At 36.4% G+C, this 25,466-nt stretch overlaps 1 protein-coding gene and 1 long non-coding RNA gene across 2 annotated transcripts; one reads left to right on the top strand and one right to left on the bottom strand.

Annotated features, from left to right (window-relative positions):
- The first annotated feature begins 5,308 nt into the window (after positions 1-5,308).
- On the top strand, positions 5,309-7,605 carry LOC113320849. Its single transcript, XR_003346316.1, has 4 exons — positions 5,309-5,517; positions 5,596-5,755; positions 7,381-7,455; positions 7,552-7,605. It is a non-coding gene; the product is annotated as an uncharacterized LOC113320849 (long non-coding RNA).
- Positions 7,606-16,163: 8,558 nt separating this feature from the next.
- Positions 16,164-21,186, bottom strand: LOC113322528 (probable glycerol-3-phosphate dehydrogenase [NAD(+)] 1, cytosolic). The gene is made up of 5 exons (XM_026570628.1): positions 19,883-21,186; positions 18,626-18,847; positions 17,668-17,915; positions 17,098-17,237; positions 16,164-16,628 (listed from the first exon to the last, which is right to left on the bottom strand). Exons 1-5 carry the CDS (start codon positions 20,547-20,549, stop codon positions 16,505-16,507), a joined length of 1,401 nt encoding a protein of 466 aa, XP_026426413.1. The 5' UTR covers positions 20,550-21,186; the 3' UTR covers positions 16,164-16,504.
- Between the last annotated feature and the right edge of the window lie 4,280 nt (positions 21,187-25,466).

Below are 25,466 nucleotides of genomic sequence, written 5' to 3' on the forward strand. Positions count from 1 at the left end.
TAAGGTATTTAAACTATGTTAATTTAAGCTTTTTTGATTTATGGAATGCAAAACTGATTGCTTTAAGAGAGTATTTTCTGAAAGGTGCAGTACACCCAAGGGTTTAACAAACAATTAGACAGAATGATCAGTACAAAGTCAAACTTGTCTCCACCAACTCTGTCAAACTTGTCTCCACCAACTCCAATTCCAGTACAACACTTTATACATCAAAAGGTGAATAGGATGGTCTCCACAATATCTCCATGATGCCTAAACAATACAATATTTAAGCTTCATAACTTTTAAGGAAACGAAAAGGATAACGGTCTAACGATAACATGATTGTGAAAGAGCATTCTACTTCCTTATTAGGCTGAAACCTGTCATGAATTTCTGTCATGGGGACAGTCCCTAATGTTGCGTTTTAAAGCAGGAAAAATGACAATTATTAGGGCAAAGATTATCTCAAAATAATCAAACATATTGAAGAATGTAGAAACATAAAGGTGGATCATGATCAAGATTATAGAACAATTTTATCGACCAACCTGTGATAATAGGGTTGTGCAATGAACCGACCTCTAAAATAATCTAGGTAATACGCCTTGAGTGAACGGGATAAAATATCAACACTGATCCAATCCATGAATGGAAACCCCGTGATTAACCAAAGAAAAATCAAACTAATCTTGGTAAATATTTACTTACACAACCAAATCTTCTGCACTTTCTACCTGGAGATGTCGGCGATTCAGGTAAACACTTTATGATGAACAAAAGAAAAATCAAATTAACTTTAGGATTGGGGAAAGAAGAACCCTAACCCTGAATTAACCAAAATCAGAGTGAAAATACCTGCTCTATCATGAAAAATGGCATGAATCATCCGCATCACTTTGGACCTTCTTTATGAACAATCACCCAAGATTTTCTATGTTCAGCCTCTAACGATTAGAGAAACTTGAAGAAACCCCTGAGTTGTCAATTTCTTCTTATATTAGGCTTCTTGATAAGTAACTGATACATTCAATTCCTCTTACCACGCCTAGGATCCGCAATTGTTATTCGACAATACATTCAATTCCCCTTCCCATGTTCAGTTATTCGACAATACATTCAATTCCCCTTCCGATGTTGACGCAATTACATTGAATTTTTGATCTAAGGAAATCTGAGACGTTGGATGAGGGCGTAGGTAAAGGGTGCATTCTGGACCATGATTTGTCTCCTTCACTTTTCCACATTTTGAGAGTAATGGGAGTCGTCGATCATTGTCGAAGGTTCATTCAGAACCATCAGATCATAAAAAACACATTTGTTTTTGTAAGATAGATAAATATTGATACTATATATTGATATGTAGTATCAATACATAAAATAACAATATTTATTTATATGTAGTACATATATATTGATACTACATATTGATATGTAGTATCAATACATAACATAACAGTATTTATATGTAGTAACATATGTTAATGTTACTAGTAACATATACTACTAGTATGTAGTAACATACTAGTATTATACTAGTAACAAATGTAGTATGTAGTAATATATGTAGTAACATACGTAATATTATATGTTAGGGTTAGTAGAGTAATTTTACTCTTTTCAAAACTCTTTTGGACTAGCGAGTAAATATGTTTTCCCGCTGGACTAGCCATTAACCCGGGTCGGGTTTAGTGGACTAAAAAGCAAAGTTCCCTTTGGGAAATTAGGCGCAGGCCTCAAAAAAATAATATTCTCATTGTTAGGCCCACAATTAATTTTTAGTTCCGTGACACCCATAATTATATGAAATTATTAAAAATGTATGCATGACTGATTATGCATCAGGGGTATAATTGGCAACACAACTTGGATATATCATATCTAAAAATCCGTGCATTGGAATTTTACAAATTTTATATCGTTGGAAATCTTTTTAAAAGAGCTACGCAATGAGTACAAACAAGAATATCAAACTTTTGTTTTTCACGAAAAAATCGGAGGTGATCATCATTTTAGGAAATTTTTTCAAAAACTTGATACATAACCATTATGCAGCCACCAAAAAAGATGCATAACATTATGCAGACGCATAACGAATTATGCAACCATTTTCTCCACTGCATAACAAATTATGCATTTGGATAACAAAGTTATGCATCTATAACAAGTTATGCAACCATTGTTTTGGTTGATTTTAGTGCATACATAAAATAATTGATGCATAATGCAGTATGCATCTGTATTTACGGATGCATATCAGGTTATGCAACAATTTTCTCGATGCATAAAAGACTGTGCAACAATTTTCTCGATGCATAATGCATTATGCAGTCATATTTTCGAATGCATAACAGGTTATACATCCATTTTCACGACTGCATAACATGTTATGTAGATATTATTGTAGGTGCATGACAAGTTATGCAGCCTTATTTTTTGTTGGTTTCAATACTAAGAAAAAAATTAGCTGCATAACGTGTTATGCAACCGTTTTCTGGACTGCATAACAAGTTATGCAAAAAAAAAAACTGCAGAATGTGTTATGCAACCAATTTCGAGAATGCATAAAAAGTTATGCAACAAATTTTGTAGATGCAAAACCTGTTATGCATCACTATTCACACCTCCATTTTCTTTTAAATGCACATCACACGTACACCAAACCCATTTGCACTTCCATCTCCTTTGCCTTTCCACTGCAGCATCCTTTTAGCTCCATTTTATTTTAAATGCATAACCCATTGAAACCAACATCAACACCACCATTCCTAACTCACTTCACTGATCCATTCATCAATCCATTTGTTCATAGATCAATCATGACAGCAACTACCACTCCAAATGCAACATCACATACATTGTAATCTCTTTACAGATGACACTCGAGTACATTCTTTTGTTAAATGAGTGAATGACGAATATTCTTGGCCTCTGTGACAAAAAAGTAAACCAAACACGAGCTCCATGACAATTCACTCTTCATATAACTCATAGTATATTGAAAACTCTACCCAAAGTCCAATAAACTCGTACCCATTCTTTGTTTCTTGTTTCTGGTCTCCCAAACTACATCCACGAACCATTCAGACCCAAGAGCTAGCCGTTGTTGTAACCTAGTTGCAGACAAGGCACTCAGGCCTTTTCTCGAACATGTTGTTGGCGTTGTATACTAAGGCTTGCTGTTAACATTCTTCTCTTTCTATCGGTCTCCAATTCCCTGCAAATACGATTTTAATACAAACCCATAATTCCTCATCATCAACAAACACTATACCACACATTAATCTCATCATTTATCATCACAACTCAATGGCAGCAATTGCTTCTTCTTCATTGAATTTTCTTGAGAAGGAGATGGTGGCCATTGATCTCCTTGATATGGTCTGAAATTTTATGGCTCATTGACGAATTCTTGAGATGGAGAGATCGATTGGAGTAGCGACGAAGATACGTCTGTTGGGGTTTGCTGGTGATGATGGTGGGTCGAGTCGTGGCCTGGATTCCATGAAGAAAACATTTAATGAAAGAATTCAGATGGATGGTTTTTTGGCATGGATTGATATTTAGGGTTTGTATGTTGGGTTTAATTTGGATTTAAGCTTATAGTTTCTTCCTTGGTTAAAAGAAGAAAACAGATTTAAGCTTACCGGCATGGAGAAAAAAATGAAAAACAAAATTTTCAGAAACTATGGGTGTTGGAGTAATTTTTTCCCAAAAATTGGGTGCGCGCGTAAAGTTTACGCCCGTGGGTTTCATAGTGGAGAAATCTGACAAAATGGGTCTCGCAGCAGTTTTCACATACGATTTCTTTAGTGGGCTAGCAGTGAACGGTTTCTTTGACCAAGACTATCCCCAACTCTTAACGTTAACGCAGGGAGTAAATCATTGAATTAATTCGGTGGATGTTTATACCGAATATATAAAAGCCAATAAAATAAGAATTCATACGCAAAAGGAAATCAAATATGATATACTCCATTAATCCAGAATTAATTGCTTATTATATACTCTTTAAGTCCCGATTATTTCCATAATATATACTCGCTTTTAGTTCCTCTTTGATGATTATGAACTCTTTTAAAGGAAGATATGAAAAAAATTTGGTACATTTTTTTACTAGAAACCTCATTTGAAGTGGGATGCAGGGAGTTAGAGGAATACATTCACACACAATCTTCTTCATCAACCATATTGCATTCATGTACTTTACTGGTTAATAATGTTTAAAATCATCGACCTAACACATTTGCTTCTCATATTAACGATATTTGTTAATAAAGGACTAGTTGAAGGAAGAATGGTGATTATGAAAGCGGTGAACAAAGCAATAATAAAAACCATCAAGGTGAAGTATTTTCTTTACGTTGATTCATACAATGAATTTCATGATTCTTGACGTATTTATCTTGTTGTTTTTTTGTCTTGTAAGTTGAAAACAATGAGATCATCGATTGTTATGATATTTACAGACAACCTAGTCTTAATCATCCCTTGTTTCTTAATCATACAATTACAGGTTAGTACATGTTTTTACATTTTTTCCTGATAATATATATGTTTTTAAACGCCTAAGAAATTACTTGAGATTTATTGTTATGAAACAGATGCGACCAAGTTCGTACCCAAAAGGAATGAAAATGGATAATCTTTGGACACTTCAACTTACACAAACTTGGCATAAGTATGGATCATGTCCGGCAGAAACTATCCCTATTCAGAGGAAAGGAAAAAATTACAATCCCGCACTTTTGCGTAAACATCATTATCTAAGATTATCACCTTATAAGAGTTCTGTTACATCGCGTTCAAACGACACTGCAGACGACTCTACGGAAGATTCTGGGGTCCATGAGGTATATATAATCACATATCGTTTTTATTGTTGGTTTAATTTCATTGTTATTGTTAATTTATTTTCCGTACGTGAGAATATATTATTATAGTGATCAAATATGTATCTTTTACAGTACACGGCAATTAAAGTGGTAGGTAATTTCTAGGAGCACAAGCAAAGATAAATCTTTGGAATCCATATGTTGAAAAAAAAATGGATTAAGTATATCCCAAATTTGGGTTGTAAATGAAGAAAAAGATACCAATACTATTGAAGTTGGATGGGAGGTAAGTTATTCATCCGAAATTATATGTAAAACAAATTTCTATCCTCTTGTAAGGCGTAACTAAATTTCCGAATTCACTTTTAATTGGGTGTACCAAAACCTATATGGTGATGATCGAACCAGATTTTTTGTACTTTGGACGGTTAGAATTATGTCCTTTTTATTATATTTAATGGCCTTGTGATGAAGATCTCTTGAGATGCCATTTATTTAGTATTATTTTATCAAGATTCAAGTAAATCAAACAATTTCATTATTTTTTTCTTGTTAGGCGGACGGATACACAGATACGGGGTGCTACAACCTCCTTTGTGATGGTTTTGTGCACACAACATCAAATGTCTCCCTTGGTTGCAGTTTTAGTGATGTGTCCACTTTCAATAGGAGCCAAAAAGATGTCACATTCAGTATTCACAAGGTAAGGATACATAAGTTATTAAATTTTCATACTCATTATCAACTTTGATCTAAAAATAAGCATTGACTAATTTGGTAGGACCAACGTAGTGGACACTGGTGGGTGCAATTACAAAGTATTACGATCGTTTATTATCCAAGTTATCTTTTCGATGAATTATCAAAGAAAGCAACAAGAGTAGATTTGGGTGGAGAAATCATTGATAGGAATGAAGAACGGCATACTTCGACTCAAATGGGTAGCAGTCATTTCCCTTCTGAGAGTGGTTTGAAAACATCGAGTTATTTTAATTGGGTTCAAGTAGTTAATGAAAATAACATGATGAAGGACCCTGAAAATGTTAAAATATACGTTAGGAATCCAAACTGCTATGATTTGAAAATTGACAACGACAATTACGATACAAATGGTTATACTTTTTACTACAGAGGTCTCTATTATAATGATAATGTCAATGATTGATCATATATACGATCTAAAAATAATTACTTTCGGTTTTTGAAAATTTAATATCCACAATGGATGAAGGGTTGTTGAAAACCTATATCGATAGATTTGTTTTGTGAGTTAAGTTTCATTATTAATGCTATTACGGGTTTCTTTTAGAACACGCGATTGGGGGATATAAAAACAATTGGGGGATATAAGAAAAAGACAAAAACAAGATCCAAAAATCAAATCAGGGTCACCCCATATATAAGTATTTTATGTAATTCCTAATCTACCCCTCACTAATCAGGATTAGTGATTAATAATAATTAGTAAAATCTTAAGATTTTTGATAAATGATTAGTATGTGTTATTATTTGTGTTTGGGTGAGAGTAGAAGGAGGGAAAGAAAATTTGAGAGGGAAATTATTTTGGTGAAAATGGAGGATGATTGTGAAGAGAGAATTGTTGTTGCTGAATCTTTAGCTTAACTACAGCAAAGAGCATATCTTGAATCTTCAGCTAATGACAACAACTCAAAATTGCAAGTTTGTGATGAACCAACACCCTTGGATCATGATTTTTAATGAGCATGAAGTGTTTCGTGAAGAACCAACCCAAGAGAGTAAACTAGCTCAACATATAAGCACTCCCAATACTCAAGTAAAGTTGCGAATAGGTTGAAAATTGATTTTTTTTTTCTTTGAATCCGCCATTGCTGCTGCTGTAAAAGCTCGGTACCGGCATGGTCAAAGTATGAATACCATGCCGGAACCACAAATACCGACATAGTATTCATACAATGACCATGTCGGAACCTTGATATCCCCCATTTTGAAACTAAAACCGGCATAACATGCAACTAAATTACTATGCCGGTACAAAAGTTACTTTTTACCTACCACAAAATATTCTACGAAATATGCTACAAGAATGGTTGAATTCTAAGGTTACCATGCCGGTACTGCATGAAAAACATACAGGAAGCAGTGTCTCCCGAAGCTAAATACCGGCATGTAAAATTAATTAACTACCACGCCAGAACTGTGTACCGGCGTGGAACCATAGATAATGAGAATGCCGGAACTTCTGTCGGCATTGTTCAATTTTAACGTTACCATGCCGGTACCTGCAAAAAAACATACATGAAGGAGTGTTTTCCAAAGCTAAATACCGACATGGTAGATTAAGTATGTGCCACGCCGGAACTTCCTACCGGCATGGTAACTTAGATTACGAGCATGACGGAACCAGTATTTTCGGCGTTGCTTTCAAATATATTGAGAATGTCGGAAGCGTCTCAAAATTTGTCTTCAGTTTCGGTGCAGTTCGACTATGCCGGGACTGTGATCGAGCATGCCGGAACTGCATACCGGCATAGTATTAAATTTTCTTTTTTGGAACTAATGTATTTTGTTTCCGTTCGATCCTTAGGTTGTGACATATATTGATCCAACAAATGCAAAACCGCTTGGTTGGGATACGTCAGGATACTATAAAATGCCTCCGGTATGTTACCAAAGATTTATTTCACCTATATCTTGAATATTACCAATGGATTGCTTGTAATGAACCTTATAATCTCCCATTGTTGTCCTTATGTAGGGAATAAAAGATCCAAAGGAAGCAATTGTTTGGGCTAAAGAGACTGCTCTTAAGAACATGTGTGTGTTGGTGAGGAATACCCAAGGTTCAAAAAGCCGTTTTGAGATGGTTTGCGAGAGAAGTGGGCAATACAAGGAGAAGAATAGCCACAAGAGAAACGATTATGTATATCCAAAGAAGACTAATAGGGTATACAAGACTCATACGAGGAAAGAAAATTGCCCCTTTAAGCTTGTATTCCATTTAAATGACAAGAACAATGAATGGATTGTGAGGTTTCGTTCGGCCGTCATAACCACCGGAATCCGAAAGATCTTGTTGGTCACTCCCTAGTGGCAAATCCAAAACCTCATGAAATGGAGGATTTAAAGAGATTGACCAAAGCATTTATCAAACCGAGACAAATTCTCAGAGGTTTCAAGGAAAAGGATAAGACGAACGTGTCTTCTCTAAGTACAATTTATAAAGCACAAGAAAGTATTAGAAGGGTGGAATGGGAAGGGAGGAGCGTTATGCAAGAATTTGAGAAAATAGTTTGGGATTACAACTACACGCGTATCATTAAAAGAGGATCGGACAACAAGCTCCTTCAAATATTCATTTCGCATCCCTTGCTTTCACAATTGGCTCATACATGTTATGGTGTTCTTATGATGGATTGCACCTACAAGACAAACAAACACAATATGCCGTTGTTGAACATCATGGGGCACACATCGGACAAGGTAACATTCACATTGTCTTGGTGTTTAATGTAAAACGAGAGGGGCTATAATTATCATTAGGCATTACGTCAATTGAAAAGATTCTTCCGGGAAAATCAACTTCCGAGGGTCATCATAACCGATCAAGATGATGCATTAATGAATGCAATATCCGACGTCATCCCGGATACATAAAATTTCCTATGTATATACCATATACGTAATAATGTGATAAAAACTTGTCATGCCTTGTTTGAACCCACAAAGGCGGATATTAAGAATAGAATGATTGTACAACTAGAGGAAGATGTTCACAAGAACAAACTATCACCTGAAGAAGAAGAAGATGTGATAGGAAAGATCAAAGAGCGAGTAGACAAAGAACACGAGGAAAATCATAAAAAGTGGTTGGAATTTCTAAGAGATTGGGAGAAAGTTTATTGGTCTCTTACCGAGGATATGTATGAAAAGAGATTGGACAAGTTTATTGCCGATTGGAATGAAGTTTATCTGACTGCCATCTGGTATTGTCGGACTCAATGGTTGGATAAGTTCAAGGAAAAATTTGTGCGTACATGGAAAATATGGTATAGACACTACGGGAATGAAGCAACTAGTATAGCGGAGGCCGCTCATGGGAGATTTAAAGATTTAATCATGTCCGTCCAAGGAAACGTGGTTACGGTCACCGAGGAAATGGAGCAATACTTTAAGCGTGATATCAATAGAATCAAGAAGGATTTTGAGAAAAGCTCAATGGAAAGGATGACTTCATATTTACCATATGTTAAGTTGCTCCAAGGAATATAGTTCAACGTCTCTCAATGGGCAATAAAACATATGATGAGACAAATGATATGGGAGATACACTATGGCAAACCGGGTGATGTGTATATTTGTACGGACATGTCTTCATTGGGGCTTCTGTGTCGTCATATGCTTGTGAAGTATGAAGAAGTGATACCTATTGAGGTTATTGATCCGTTTTGAAAGCAACTATCTTTCGACCTCCCCCCCCCCCCCCCCCCCCCCCCCCCCCACACCACACACGGAAGATACCGTACAATCACCTTGTGATACGAACGAAGCAAAAGAATTCTATGAAGCTTACTCACGTGGAAACTCGGTTAGCCGGAAAGTCTTGTTGAGCCAGCTAAGGATAATTACACCCCCATGGACAGCACAAAGTGAAGAGCCAACAAAGGGAGATCCTCCCGGTAGACCACAAACCAAAATAGCAAGGAGAAAACAAAGGAAATAATTGAAAGAAATAAGTCAACATGAAAATGAACTCCGTGCAAGTAAGAAACGAGATCTAACCGGATGTGAGATTACGGAATCAAGGTTCGCAGAAGCGCCGGTTCCAAAGAAAAGGGGTAGGCCGAGGAAGAACCCACTATCAAGTCAACAACAAACGACGAATTTTGTATCCACACCTATAGTCGATGTAGCAGAGGTTCCAAAGAAAAGGGGTAGGCCGCCAAAGGTACCAACATCGAGATACCAAGAACAACAAGGTGAGCATTCCGTATCTACACCTATAGTAGATGTAGCGGAGGTTCCAAAGAAAAGGGGTAGGCCGCCAAAGGTACCAACATCGAGCTACCAAGAACAACAAGGTGAGCATTCCGTATCCACACCTACAGTCGATGTAGCAGAGGTTCCAAAGAAAAGGGGTAGGCCTCCAAAGGTACCAACATTGAGCTACCAAGAACAACAAGGTGAGCATTCCGAAGCCCCACTCATAGTCGATGTAGCGGAGGTTCCAAAGAAAAGGGGTAGGTCGCCAAAGGTACCAACATTGAGCTACCAAGAACAACAAAGTGAGCATTCTGAAGCCCCACCCATAATAAGTGATAGCAAATGTAAGCGACCCATATCTAGTCAACAACAACACCATGGTGAAAACTCCGTAGGGACGACCAAAGTTGATGTAGTTTCGGTTCCAAAGTGAAGGGGTAGGCCAAGGAAGTACGGACTCCTATTTTTCGCCATCAGAGATATGTGTTGGAGCTCACCTATTTTTTTTATTTTTTTTGAGGTATAAACTGCAATGGGTGTATCCATTCCTTTAAATAGATGAGGACACAACGGCTCTTTTCCACTTTATCATTCCGGCATTGTCAGTAACTTCGGAAATGGTCTTTACTGGTTTATGGTTTAAAAAAATAGCCGTTATGTATTGAATGTTCAATTCCGGCAGTGAACGGAAGATGTTCGACCATGCCGGTAGTGTGTACCGGCGCAGTAATGTATATAATTTCAAAGCCGGAACATGGTTTATTGCACACATAATTTTGACACTAAATTCCGGCATAGGATAATATATAGTATCTATGCCGGAAACCTAACGGTATTGAATTATGCTAACAAAGTAAGCCGGAACTATAATTTATTTCAAATGTAATCCTTGTTGCAGGAAGCACGAATGCACTTAGCACGTGCATCAAGCCTTTAAACTATTTGGTGACCCAAGTGGACGAGTTATAGTCTCGTGAGGATTTACATAGAGATGTACCCACAAAACTTTACCAAAACCTACCCTAAAAACCTAACCAAATACCGCTAAACCTATCAGTCTTCTTAGGAAGAATCCGTATCCAATTCATCCAGCCGGTGATACTCCGTGACTTTGCTTACAATGTGGTTCATGTTGGCATCAAACATGAATGCTTCTCCCTTTTCCTGCAAGTAACGCGTTTTCATGGCTTCATGCTACAAAAATGACACAAAAACTTAGTTTCTTACATAAAAATTGAAAAAGAGTGGATTGTGTCGAATTAATTATAAAGATACTTACAAGTTGTTGAGGGGACAATCTATTTCGGGTAGCGTGCTCGATCCGGTGTTTCATTTTTAGATACTGAACCACCGCATTTAGGATGATGTCGTGTCGTTGCTCGATTTGTTGAGCAGTTCTTCCTTTCGGGTTACCGCAATCGTGAATAAATTTGTTAAAAATCTTCAACCACATGGAATCCCGCGTGCTGTTATCTATAGTTGAAGGACGAGCTTCGGCGTATCATGCTTGGGTGATTGCTAAATCTTCCTCGGAGTCGAACGATGCCACTTGTTGTATGTGGGATTAGGTACTATACTAAGCTGTTTATAGATGATTATTCTAGGGTTCAGGTTTCTAAGTTAAGAGGCTCAAGGAGATATATAAGAACACACGAGTTTTGGGCTTTTGGGTCCAAGTATTAGCTCTCTTTATATAGACAAAAACCTCAACGACTAGTTTTATTCATTCAAAGTGTAGAAGCTGTGACGGGACACGCCGGTTTTGAATTGCAAAAACTGATGATGCTGAAAATGGAAGAATGTTTAAGATGTTTGAATCACCCAAAGTGTGATGAGTTTCAATGGTTTGAAAAAGCTGTTGAACTAGCAGAATCAAGAGAAAACCACAAGCACCAATGCAAGCCTATCGATGGGTGTGATGGGTGTTATATGAAGGGAAAGGAATATGTTGAAAGAGAAGAAGAACCAATGAAGATGGTACTTGACACCTCCATTCCGGACGATGTCTTCGAAGAGGTTCGGGAAAGGCTCAAAGGTTCCGCAATTGTTGGAAAGGGATGGAAATAGATTATGAGATCATCTTTAACCAAATTTAATCCATTCCAAGTTTTTTAGTATGTTTTAATTTAAAGTTTCAAATCCAATGTAATAGATTACTTAGGAATGAAATAAAAGAGCATTCGAAATGGATTTATAATCAAAACCCGCATTGTAGTTTTATCTTAAGCAATGTTCTGGCATAGACTCAATCAAGCTTACACTGCCGGCTTTCTGACAACTATGAAAATTTGAAAAAATCATAATTCCGGCATAGATTTTTGATAATACTACTATGCCGGTACCTTCCAATATCTATACAGGAACATGAAACTTTTATCTTCTGATTCCGGTGTGGTTTTATAAAACAATTTCATTGTTGATACCAAAAAACGGCATGAAATCATAATCATCTTTCATGCCGGAAACAGTACCGGCGCTGTATAACCTAAACTTATCTATGCCGGCAACAGTTGTAAATAAATATTGCAAATATAACATTTCACTAGAAATCTAAACATGTTCAACATAAACCAAACAATTGGATTGTGCTTAAATATTCTTAATCCAGGTATCATAAACCAAAAGAAAACCAAACAACTAAAGAGTTAACCATGAGGTACAAACGAAAACAAGTTCAGAATTGTTCAAGACGTAACAACCACCATCCAAATAAAGAAACACAACTAAAGAGTTAATCACTTGGTCTTTTGTTTCTTTTAGGCCGGTTTCTTCCTAGTTTCCCCGAACAAATCTTTTGCACTAGGGTCGGTTTCTTCAATTCTATCAAGCTTTTCCTCGACTTCCTTTATTTCTTCAAGGGATAGCACCTCCCCTTCCTGGTACTTGCAACCAAACATTTTCTTCAACTTGCCAAGCCGATGCTGCTAGTTTAATACATCAAACACATAATTAATACATATATGCTAATATAAGATTATGTGTAAATTAAACGACTAAGCAATTAACAATACTTACTAGCAATCCAACGGTCTTATTAAGTTGGGCCATCGTAGGTGGTGCCTCTGTAGGAGTTGGAACGGGAGGGTTTTTCTGGGGTGGAACTTGGACGTCATCTGGGCGTACGACATAAGGATGTGACCATTCCAGGTAATCTTCCATGTAGTCGTCATCAACTTCATCACCGTTTTCCGCAATCTCCCACTTACTAATATCTACCAAACGACGTGGTTCCCTATCCCTCCAATGTGTTGGTTCCAGATTTGGATCAAACTCTACATGCAACCGATTGGGAGTTGAAAAGCACCTAAAAAGGTCAAGAACATAACATTGAAGAGAGGCCGTCTCAAAACGTGATAATTGCTTATATCCAAGTTGGCGCATCACACGTGTAGGATCAGCCATAACGTATCCTTTTGGGTGGAACAACGGCCCATTGTAAAATCCAACGTTACCAAACCTCAAAAGTTGGTGGTTTCCTCTAGCCTCCTTGTAAGGGTCGAACACAACATCTTTGGTACTCATCGCGTCCAGAGCCAATCTCATATCGATCAGTCGATTATTGTTACCGGGCTTGGGAAATTGTTGAACTCGTATCTCTTGGTTCTAGGCTCCTCGGGGTCGTCAATGTGTGTGATCTTCAAGAAGGGACAGTCCTTGAACAATGTTGGGAAGTGTTCATAAGCCCACACCTATACCAATGTGGAATGATACATATAAGAATCAGTAAGTTTTGTTTTTAAGTTCATGATAAGGGTACATGTGAACAATATACATAAGAACATAAGTTTAAAAACAAAATTACCTGCAGTAGAGTGAAATTCCCGACAAATTAGTTTGTTTTAGCCTTAGAGGCCCTTCTCATCTCCGTCATCAAATGTGTCATTACCGCGGTGCCCCAAGAATAGTTAAAGACATCTTCTAACAGATCCAAGTACTGAAGGTAGTTTGCACTAACCCTGTTTCCATTAGTGTCAGGGAATACCTTAGTGCCCAAGATGTATAACAGGTATGCAGCGGATGTATAACGAATTTGTTTAGGGTCTCATCCATCCTCCAAACTTCTTTCCTTTGTTTTTTTAAACTTCTTCTTAAGCAGCGTCAGCTTGAATGTCTTTGTACTACTAGACTTGGATACATAGAAGCTCTCCACAGAAGTTTTGTAGTTCCAACCAAACATCTTGTTAGTCAGAGCATGCAACTTCGACCATTCTAGGTTTAGACACTCTACTCCTTCTAAAATTGATTTGCCGATAACATTCAAGCCTAGAATGTTCCGAGCATCTTCAGGGATGAAGATCATCTCCCCAAAAGGGAAGTGCATGGTATCAGTTTCATCATGATACCTTTCGATGAAGCAATTGACAGTCACAGAATCAGGCTTCACATAATTTTGAACCAAAGCATATAGACCAGAATCCTTTACTATTGTTTGGACCTCTTCACATTCCTCGGACAAATTCCAACCATCCGCGGCTTTTTTTCAGTAAACACACACAGCCTTCTTATGATCCTACAATTAAGATATTTTACATAAATACACAATAATACATATGCACAAGATAAAAAATGCTTACATAGGTTTGATAGATAGTACGAGCCCACGAGTCCTTGTATCCAAATAGTTTTTTTCGGTTCCGGAGCTTCACCCCAAATTCTACCACGTTCAAGGTCAGGTATCATGTCATCAATGTGAGGAAGGTGAGAACCTTTAACTTTTACTTTGACTATGCCATTGCCCTTCTTGCCCTTGCCTTGTGTTGCTTGTTGACTTGGCTCGTTTTGGCTTGCTAATTGACTTGGATAAACCTCTTCATCTTCCTCCTCACTTTCCTCTTCATCATGTTCATCGTCCTCAACAGTTCCAGTAGGTTCACGGATTACAAGCCGACTACGATCACTACCACTCTCCTAAATTATCCCTCTTGTATCAGCCCCCAAACGCTTGTTGCGACCTTCATTTTTCCCTCGAGGAGGTGGAGACTGAGGAGTATCAAGACCGTCCTTCTTTCTTCTCTTAGTGACAACATCTTTAGTTTTTCTTTTGTTAGCTTCCTTGGATTTTGACCTATATCATAAGCACACGAAATGAATATAAGACACCTCATTTTCAGTTTTTGTACCGGCATAGACTCACTTAAACAAACCACGCCGGTACATAGCTCCCGGCATAGAAACTTAGAAAATAACTCTTGTCGGTACACTGTTCCGGCAATGAACATTAACTATCGACAATGCCGGTAGTCATATGTAATTCTCCTTGATACCAAAATATCACTTCCGGCACTCTCGAAATAAATCAATTCCATACTGTAACTGGGTAGCGACAGATAATGCAACTTAAAACCTATGCCGGTACTGGTGACAAATTCATAAGTGTTCCTGTAAGTTTTAAGTCCACTACCGGCATACCCGAATTATTATTAAGGAATGTCGTAACCTAAAACTGGCATAATATTCAACCCAATTCCTATGCCGGTACATAACATTCAGTTTCAGGCGACTCTGCGTTTGGAAACGGCATTGCATTCATGCTAACATCTAAGCCGTAACTTAATACCGGCACTGTATTCATTCTAGATTGAATACCGTAACCCAATACCGACATTGTATTCATACATATTTCAGTGCCGGTACTATCTGTAACTCAATTTGTTTGAGTTAGGGTTCGCGATTCTAACCTAAACCCATTGTTATAAATCGATTTAAACACTCATAAAGTAGTTTAAAATCACTTACCTTCTCACAGAAGCCATGTTTGCGAGAGGTTGATTGTCCGAGTTCGCTGCTTCTTCTTCTTCTTGCTCTTGAGCAATCTTAGCAAGTCTTTGTTTTGATTTTTGTTCACCAATTGATTTTGAGTTCGATTGGGCATTTGGTTTCTTTCGTGGAGGCGTTGTTATGATTCGGGTAGGTTAATCGACGAAGAAATTTTTGAATCGACGATTAATCGTCGATGAAGAACAGATGAAGAAGAAGATGGAAGAAGAAAAAAATTCAAAACCTAACCCTAAAAGTGCCGGTACTGATTTGTGAGAATGGAGATAAATGAATTTGATTTTTAGATTTTAGAGGAAAGGGTAGTATAGTCTTTTCATAATGATTTTTAATTAACCAAATGGTATTTTAGTATTTTCATACCCAAAAATCACCCCTTAACACACTACTGATTGGGGGAAGTAATGCATATCCCCCAATTATTTTTTTTATCCCAATTATTTGGAAGTAATGCATAACCAAATGGTCTTTTATTATTACAACACACTCTGCTAGTGATATTAGTGTTTGCCTGGTCATGCATAAGTGGTATACTAAACTGAACCACGATTTGATACAACAGTCTCTGCTAATTGAAATAATACATTATGAATTTTCAAATTCTAGTAGACATGAATGAAAATACAGTTTATACGTCTTATAAAGCATAATTACAAACCATTCTGCTGATAACTTGTGACTTGTGAGTGGATGCATAACCAAGAACTAGAAACTGCTCCTTGAAGTGAACTAATATAAACTTTCAAATTTTAGTAAACGCAAATGGAAATATAGTTCTTACAACGCATAACTTAATAACCGTTCTATTGACAACTTATGATCGATTACATAACCAAGAACCATAAAAGGTTCCTCCCTAAAGTAAACGGTTGGTATAGACTCACTTTCATTCGCAATACATATCTATAACTTAAATGAAGATAGTTGGCCATGGGATGTGAGCATCTAGTGACTTAGGGTTTACCAAGAAGTGAAGCTCTGTAGAAGCCTTGGCTTTGTGCTATTTCAATTCGATCCCGGGGATCATTCATGGTTTCGTCCCTTAATGCTTGAAGTATTCCCTCTGATGGAAGCTCTCTGTATTGCAAATCAAACAAAACCAAAACAAGTGGATATTAGCTTGGTTCTAAACCAACATGATTAATGTTAAGTTTGCAGTTTGATTAGTTATGTGACTTATCCCCTAAACTTTCTTTGTCTCAAAAAAGATTGTGCAACTGGTCACAACACATCTGATTAGTTTTTCTTCTGTTGTTTTACAGAATGAAAACTTAGCGCTCATAAAGAAAACACAAAATTAAATTGTTCCGGAACATCGATCAAATGGATAATACCACTTTGGAGAAGAGACCATCCACGACAAAGGTCATAATGCCTCAAGACTGTTTTTCTACCAAAATGGAATTTTTGTACTCGTAAAGTGAGACTAATTCCACAATTGCACGCTAGAGCGGGCTAGGCCCCAACTTTTCTCGTTCATAATGAATGGACAACCAAGCACTATGCGTAAAAAAACAAGAGAGTTATGAACATTGATGAGGAATACCTTTTAATTAGAATTTTGTATAGTGTCTTCAAGATAGGACAAAGCTCAACTGGAGCTACAGGCTTATTATCTACAGGAAGCAACAGGCTTAAACAAGACTGGCTAAGCAGCTCATAAAATGCTCCAACAGCAGAAACTCCCTGTAAAGTATTTTGCAAGTACGACTTAAGTTAATTAACAGAAAACCTTAAGAAAAGTGTGAAACTCATGGATGGAACACTTTCTGTTAGACTCACCAATATGTTACAATTTTGGACTACTTGCCAGAATTCGAAACTAATTCATTACTGGTATATTGACAATGACATCCCAAAACTAGGTCAGAATCTATGTTCAAATTTTTCGCAAGAAAATTGCAACTTAAGCCACATCAAATGAGTCAGTCGGTAAATTTATAAAAAAGAAAAGAAAAAGGTTCTTGAATCGTTAACAGATGATTTTTTAAACAGCATGTTGTAAGGTGACTTATATTCGTTTCATTTTCTTTTCCTTTTTCTTGTCAGGGAAGACCTGTTCATGACAATATCAATGTTTATTTGTGTAGACATGTCCAAGGATCAAGATTGGTACCTGAATCATTCCCTTTCCCTTGATGCTATCACCCATATTTAGGCTTAATTCTCCCTTGGCAAGCATTTGTCCGTACCAAGCATTACGACCTTTTAATAAGGTAACGTAAGTGTCAGCAAGTAAAGGCCCAGCAAGCCTCTCAGGTTCTTCCGCCAAAAAATGAGTTATGAATATCATTTCAGATGTACAGTGCGCAAAGTAAACTGATTTGCTGGTAGCACTTTCATTCGTTAGTGCTGCTACCATTCCTGTGGAAAAACAATTGAAGTTTACAGATTTTTAAATTGAAAAAGTTATACAAAAGTAACAGAAAATAAAAATTCATTTACCAGAAAACATTTGAATTGTTTTAACTAGCTTGTAAATTAAGTACTGTTTAGTGAGTTCCACCACATATGCACGACACAATTCTTTCTCTTTCTTACATAGAGAAAAGAATCACCGTTTGAAGTTAAAAAGACAGCATATAGGAACCAACTAAAACATAATTACTTAACTGCGACATTGTTGCTTCGAGTATGCGTATTACAGACACCTATAGTGGCCTCTACAACATATTGAACCATGGGCATCATACACAGTAGTCAAAGACATTCAAAACCACTGAACTATGTTAAACAGAACACAGCCGAACAATCTCTAATCCATGTTAGATAACTACCAAACGACGACACAAAGAACGTGACGGAACTTTGTTGTCTGGGTAACCTTATTTCTTTCATAAACGAAATTGCTGTAAACTCCGGATGAACATTAGCATTCTAGTAACCAATGATAGTGACAAATTCCACTAGAGAAACACCAATTTTCTTCGTGAACATGCATCAAATTGAAGTGAAGGGATGATGACTGTAGCCTAGTTTTGACGACCAAAGTAATTAAAACCTCTATCTTAAATTTACTTGTTATTTCAGTTATAACTGACATGTTAAATAACAACTACATAGCAAAAACTTACCAGCTCCAATAGCATAAACATTTTTCAAACCACCCATTACTTCATGTGTAACGAGATCACTGTTATCCCACACCGTGAAATGGGGTTGCCTTAAAAAGCTTGCAAGAGGTTTTCTCCACTTCTCCGCACCACATATTCGAGCATTAGCATACTCCTTATTGTAAATTTCTGAAGCAATGTTTGGTCCTCCAAGATACAGAATGTTCTCCTTTGCAATCCCAGCTGGAGTGCAGATTATTAGTCTAACAGGGGAGACAAAAAGTAAACAACTGTTCAATAATCAACAGACCGCGAGAACGGAAAAATACAAATGTTCCAAACATCAAATATATTGGAAGCAGAAGGTGGTTTACATGCACTATCTCAGGATGTCGATACATACACTACTGGTATTTGATTTCAGTACTAATTAAGAATGAAAATGAATGGAAAAGAAAGTTTAAAATACTTGCAAGATGAAATTCTAAAGGGAAGATAAGATAATGAAATGTAAGGTCCAGAAGAACCTCTGACTTTTTATTTAACTTTTTGGTGCAAACACCTAGTTTCTCCGGGATTCCAAAATAATAAATAAATGGGATGTATCTGATTTTGGTTTCTGGAATACAGAATCCTACATGAATGCTTTGGTGCAAAGACCTGATTTCTAAAATAATGAGTACAAAGATAGGATGTAGTTCTAATTCAAGAAAAAATTTCAAAATATTGGATGCTGCGGTAAATAGCTAGAAGGTTTGAATGAATAATCACTGCTACTGCCGAAGTACATTAATTTTATGATGGAGATCCTAAAGCTAGTTTCTATCGTTTCTGAACGGGTCTCTTTAAGCAAAATGCAATTACAGCCACTGACTAAATACACCAGAATTACTGAAATCATACAATTCTATTTGAATTTGATTTTCTTAACCTAGCACTTTAAGTTTCTTTTATCTATATCCATAGTTCTATATCACCGGCGATATGCATCCTATAAGTAAACTCTTAAGCTAATTACACACATTCAAAATTCGTCAACTATATTTATCCATATAATGATCAACCATCACCAAATTACTAGATTTTGTAGCCCTCTACTATGGATCACAACTAAACCAAAAAAAATCAGATAACTAAATTAAGAAAAGTAAAATAATTTTGTAATTACAGAATAAATCCAATATATCCTGCTAAGTACTTACTAATTTCTTCAAGACACCCACATTTATGTTAACAAAAGAAACGAAAGTCGAAAAAGCATAAACCAAAAACACTTACTTGCACTCATAATCATCTGAGTAGGAGTTACTATATGAGGAACAGGCTCCAATGCAGTTTCTATACCCTTAGCAAGAGAGATTATGATAGGTTCTGTAATCCTTTCCTTCCAGTACTTGCTAATTTCTTCAAACACTTGATATGTCTCAGTTGATGGTAATCCATTAATAACAATATCAGCATCCCAAACAGCTTCTTGCAAATTTGTAACAACTTTCATTGGACAAAGTGGTGTATCAATCATGTTTAAACAAAACCCATCTTTTAAAATCTCATCTGCATACAAAGTTCTATCACCTAATCTAGCTTCAACATACTTTAAATAAGCACATCTTCTAATTAACCTTCTTAATACATCTTCTCTTGAATTGATAACTTCAAAGAGATGTTCAGCTGTAACTTTATCTATAGATCTTCCTGCTCTTCTCCATATTCTGATCTGAACTTTTTCTCTAAAATGTCCATAGCTATCTTGTAATAGAGCTGCAAATACACTCCCCCAGGCACCAGCACCAACCCCAACAATTTTCAACAAATCTCCATCAGATTTTCCAACTAGTTTTCTAAGTTCATCAAGCTTTAACTCTGTAGCATTTCCATTTGACATCATCTGAACATTACCACCATTTGAGATAATGGTGTTTGCAGCTACTTGAGCACCAACCATCTTCTTTCAGTTTCAAAGTATTTCACTAGAATTCAGCAAATTAACACAAACACAAAACCAAATACTGAGATTTTATAATCTGGGTTCTTCTTGAAACTAAAAACAACTCTGTCACTCCCATCGAATTTCCATTATAATGCTTATCTAGATGGTTCTGTTCTGCAGGTTTTAGCAACCCAAGATCGTTTTTTTATTTAATGGGTTATCTTATTCACCGAAACCTGAACTAATCTCTACCAGTATTACTGACAGATTTTAATGAACCCCTCCTCCCTATTAACTTCAGATTTTGATTTTCTTCAAGAAAAAAAAAGGGTTTTACTCTTTCACTTTGTCACACTAAATGCTCAAGAAAATTGTTTGAAAAGTTCAACAAATCATAGAAATCTCAGACTGGTGTTTGGTAATCTACCGAACCGAACAAAATATTGAAAACAACGACAGCAGGAAAAGGGATAGATTAAAAGGTGGAAGACTTTAGATTTCGTAACGGATACAACAAAGTGATCTTCAATTGATCAATTCAATGTGTGTATACCTTTGATTAATACTATCTTTTTTTTTCTTGTTGCGAGTGATTGATTATTGATATTTATGACTCATGGGTAGAGCAGCTGGTTAGTAGTTGGGTCTGTCATCGTTTCGACTTTTTTTTTAAGTGCAATTAAAAAAGAGATGACAGATGCACAAGTTAAGGGGGAAGCTTGTGTGATGTCGGCCCCAGAGTGACCATCCTTTCCGTCCTTCATCTCGAGCGCAAGCAACCGGTCCGGTGATAGTGATACTGATTCTAGCCGTCATTTAATGTCGCTTAAAATCAATTTCACTCAGGAAGAGAGGCCAGCCTCAAATATTTTAGTTTTCCCATTCAACATCAACGGCGATACAGGACTGACTTAAAAGTCACCGCGGATACCGGACTGACTCAAGAATTTCCAACAACAACAAAGGTTTCAACCTGGTAATAAAAAATCCAAAACACTTAACAACATAATTACATGACCAAATCTGAAAATAATTCTCACAAATCCTAGCTGATTCCAAGGCAATATGACTAGTTTAAATGGTATCGTTTGGATCGAAGGTAACACATCTGAACCATCAAACTACCAGAGATGTTTGGGTCCATAAATCTAATCATATCTCGGGAGGATTTCCAAAATCATACGGAAATAGGTGACATAGGTATAACAGGATCTATAAATCCAAGCACTTATCAATGATTTTCTTATAGTAACAGTAACTCAGGTAACCAGTATAACTTAACTCGGTTTTCATCGTACGAAATTGGTCGGGATTGGTTTGGGTCTTCATCTGCATCAGTTTGAAAATTTTTGATGTTGGTGTCTTTTGTGTCATTGTAGTGGCTTATGATCGTGTCAGTGGAAATCTTGTTGATGCTGGTATGTGTACCGGTACAGGAGTCTTGGAGCCTGATAATGCTGTTGATGGAAACTTTGAGGATGTTGTTGGTCGAATGTTTGTTGGAGTTGTTGAGATTTTCTTTGTTGTGAAGAGCTTGTATTATTGGATTGAAAAAGAATAATATTTGAGCATCGCTCGGTCGAGATCATAAGTTTTGGTATCTCAAGCTTGTTGTTAATGTTAGTTGCACAAAACTATATCTTGATTTCTAATCTAATAATGTCAAGTCTCGAACTAGGATTAGAGCATGGTAGTTGAGTATCAGATATCACCGGATACCCTCAAAGATTGAAGACTGAAGTGCAAACGACGACATTTGCGAGAATTTTATCAACAAAGGTATGCGAAGACTGACTTATCCTATTTACTCAATGTTTCCACCATTGAACCATATCGAATGATTTTAGTATGATTTGAATATTGCAGAGAAGAAATTTTGAGTTCAAACTTGACTTGATCAATCTCAAAATATGATTCAAGCAACGGTTGTTCATAGATCTTTAGCAATCTTAGTAAAGAGGAATTTATTGTTTACAAACTACTTTTATCTGAATTGGTCTCATGAAATTCACCCAAGTAGACAATATGCATACCTTGTCTTTCAAGACAAGGAAAAGGTACATGAATTAGGGTATGCACATATGGTATGCATTCCACGTCAATTTTGACATAGTTCTATATACTTTTTAATATTTTAAGGCATCCTTGTATTTTTGTTTAATCTCTCATGAACACTTTTAAGACACCTTTATTTAAAAATCTTATTGGGCTATGAATTATTGTTTAGCCTTTAGTGTTCTTGAACACCATTATTATTTGAGCGTTCACGACCTTACTTGGTCCTTGTGAACCATCTATTGTGCACGGTTCCGTCACCAATCAGACATGAGTACATACATGATACAAGGAAAACTTCTCACATTATTACATGATTTTCTAACTTGGAATTTTATAAGGCAGTGACTAAATGCAACCCACATTAGTGTTAAATATAATCCAAGTTTACAAATCAAAATTATTATCAACCTAATGTACGTGGGTAAATGAAACCTCCGTTCGTCATCTTCATCGCAACCTAACTTTATTTCGATCCGGAGTAAAATTGTATTTGGCTCTGTATTTATCTTTCATCTAATAATTACGATTAGTTTAAATAATATTATTTTCATCTGATAATCAATCTACATTCGTCTAAGTTAAAAGTCTAAACACTTTAATTTCATTCGATCCAGACCCTCATAAGAGTTTCTGCTACATTAAAATTGGGAACTAAACAGTTCATGATTGAGATATTGTTTGACCTTTTGTCACTTAACTACTGTTCGTAAAGTTAGGGAACTAATCAAATGGTATCATAATCATGTGATGTTATGTATTTGCGTATCATTTTTACTTTGGATAAACCAGTAGCCATGTCTTCTTAAAAAGGAAGAAATAGTGCTTCATGAACATGGCTCTTAGTAACTATTCGCTTCATTTTTACTTGATCCAAAAAAAGTACAACATCATCTTTTACTAGTCATCAACCCACAATGATTTGATAATCAGTCTACACAAAATTATTAAAATTAGGTCAGAAAGATGAGGATGAAGGTGGGTTTCAATTACCCACATTAATTAGGTTCACGATATTTAGAATTTTAAAAGAAGGTTGTATTTAGTTTTAATGTGGGTTACATTTAGTCACTGCCTTATATAATTAGAGACATTGTTTAGCTTGAATTCTAAGCAACCTTTAGCCTTGATAATCTATATAAATATATGACTCTTGCAACTGAAATTCTTAATCCCTGGCATTCTGTGTCCTAGCTACTAATTAAGCTAGAGTCGTCTTCTAGAACCTAGGTTTCACAAGAAGCTAGAGTCGTCTTCTAGAACCTAGGTTTCCTTGTGAAACAGTATTAAGTTATACGACTTTGAAGACTTCATATAGGGATTCGTGAAGCCCGGCCAAATATCTTTTACCTGAGTTATTGTATCCGGATCTTGTTCTTATTAATTATTCTCGTCTAGACTTTTGACTCCACGAGATATATATCTAAACTTTTATTTGATTTCTTTGTATTGTTCTTGTGAGATATAATTGATTAGGATTATATTTAACTTTTGAAGAGAGTAAGTTATCTTAATCATTGAGGTTTGCTAGAAAATATTATTTCCTTGAGGTTTGTTCTACTGTAAACATATTTTCATTACCTCGATTGAAACATATTCAAAGGAAATCAATAGGCTTCCTACTAGAGGCAGGTAAGTATCAAAAGTCTTCACTTAGAGCAGTTTCTATGGACTCAAAAAATCAATTATTTGTTCATTTTGATCCCACTATGGACTCAACAAACATGAAAAACGGATGAAAAAACCAACAAATTTGTTGGTTTGTTGAGTGAGATGGAAGAACAGTCGCGCGCTTGAAGGAAGGTCGGGCGATCGTGGCACAACAGCTGTCGTGTGAGCCGAAAGCGCCGGCATTTGTCACAAAACAACACGTTATTCCATCACACACCAGCGTCTTAAAGCGCCACGTTGTCCCCAAAACCGCCAACGGCTAAATCTGGATGGCTGAAAAATCTTGTGATCCAGCGGCTGTAATTTTGAGTTCTATAAATACTCCTCATTTCAACTCTAAATTCACACATTCTTCGCTCTCAAATCATATACAAAAATGCCTCCCAGAGTTCGTGGTGTTAGATTCACTCAACAAGAAGATTTAGTTATTTGTAGAGCCTTTGTTTTTCACATACAAGATGATGTCGCTAGGAATGTAGCCGAATCGACGTTGTGTTTATGAGAGAAAGTTTATAGAATATTCGCCACTAACATGGAATATTAATAGGCGTGATTCTCACGTATTTTCGCATCGTTTTAGTTTAATTAGTAGTCACGTATTGGAATTCGCCGCTAACTAGTGGAGAATCACAAAAATAAACTATACGGTGAAGTTGTACATGAAGTGGAACCCAAAACACTAGATATGTGGGCAGTGTCTTACGGCGGAAGTCCTTTCGACTTCCAAGCTTGTTTCAACATTATTAGGGTGCTCAACAAATACAAGCCCTACATCGCCCTAGGAATTCCACCTCCCGATGAGAATTGACGCTATGTAGTAGTTGTTTTAATCTAATGTATTTATTTTATTCTCATGTATGATGTGGTTATATATATGGTGCAATGTTTAATCCTAGAAAAATTTGAATTAGTTATGATATTGATGGTGTAAATATTAATACTTCCACATGTTTGGTATAAATAATCATAATGACACAAAATAAACAACAAACTAAATAACATAATACCATAGTCGATTTATCCTTCAAATTCAATCATCCCACTCCACCAAAAAACACCTAGGACATTTCCAGAAATGTCTTCCATATGTGTCTTCTTCAGAAGAAGTGCATAAATGCATAAAAGTCTTGCAACCGGACTTTGAGCATCCACTGACTCTATGTGGACAATGTTTGTATTCGTGATCTCCGTATCCACAATGCTTGC

Source organism: Papaver somniferum, chromosome 11 (assembly GCF_003573695.1).
Source record: "Papaver somniferum cultivar HN1 chromosome 11, ASM357369v1, whole genome shotgun sequence".
Lineage (NCBI taxonomy): Eukaryota > Viridiplantae > Streptophyta > Magnoliopsida > Ranunculales > Papaveraceae > Papaver > Papaver somniferum.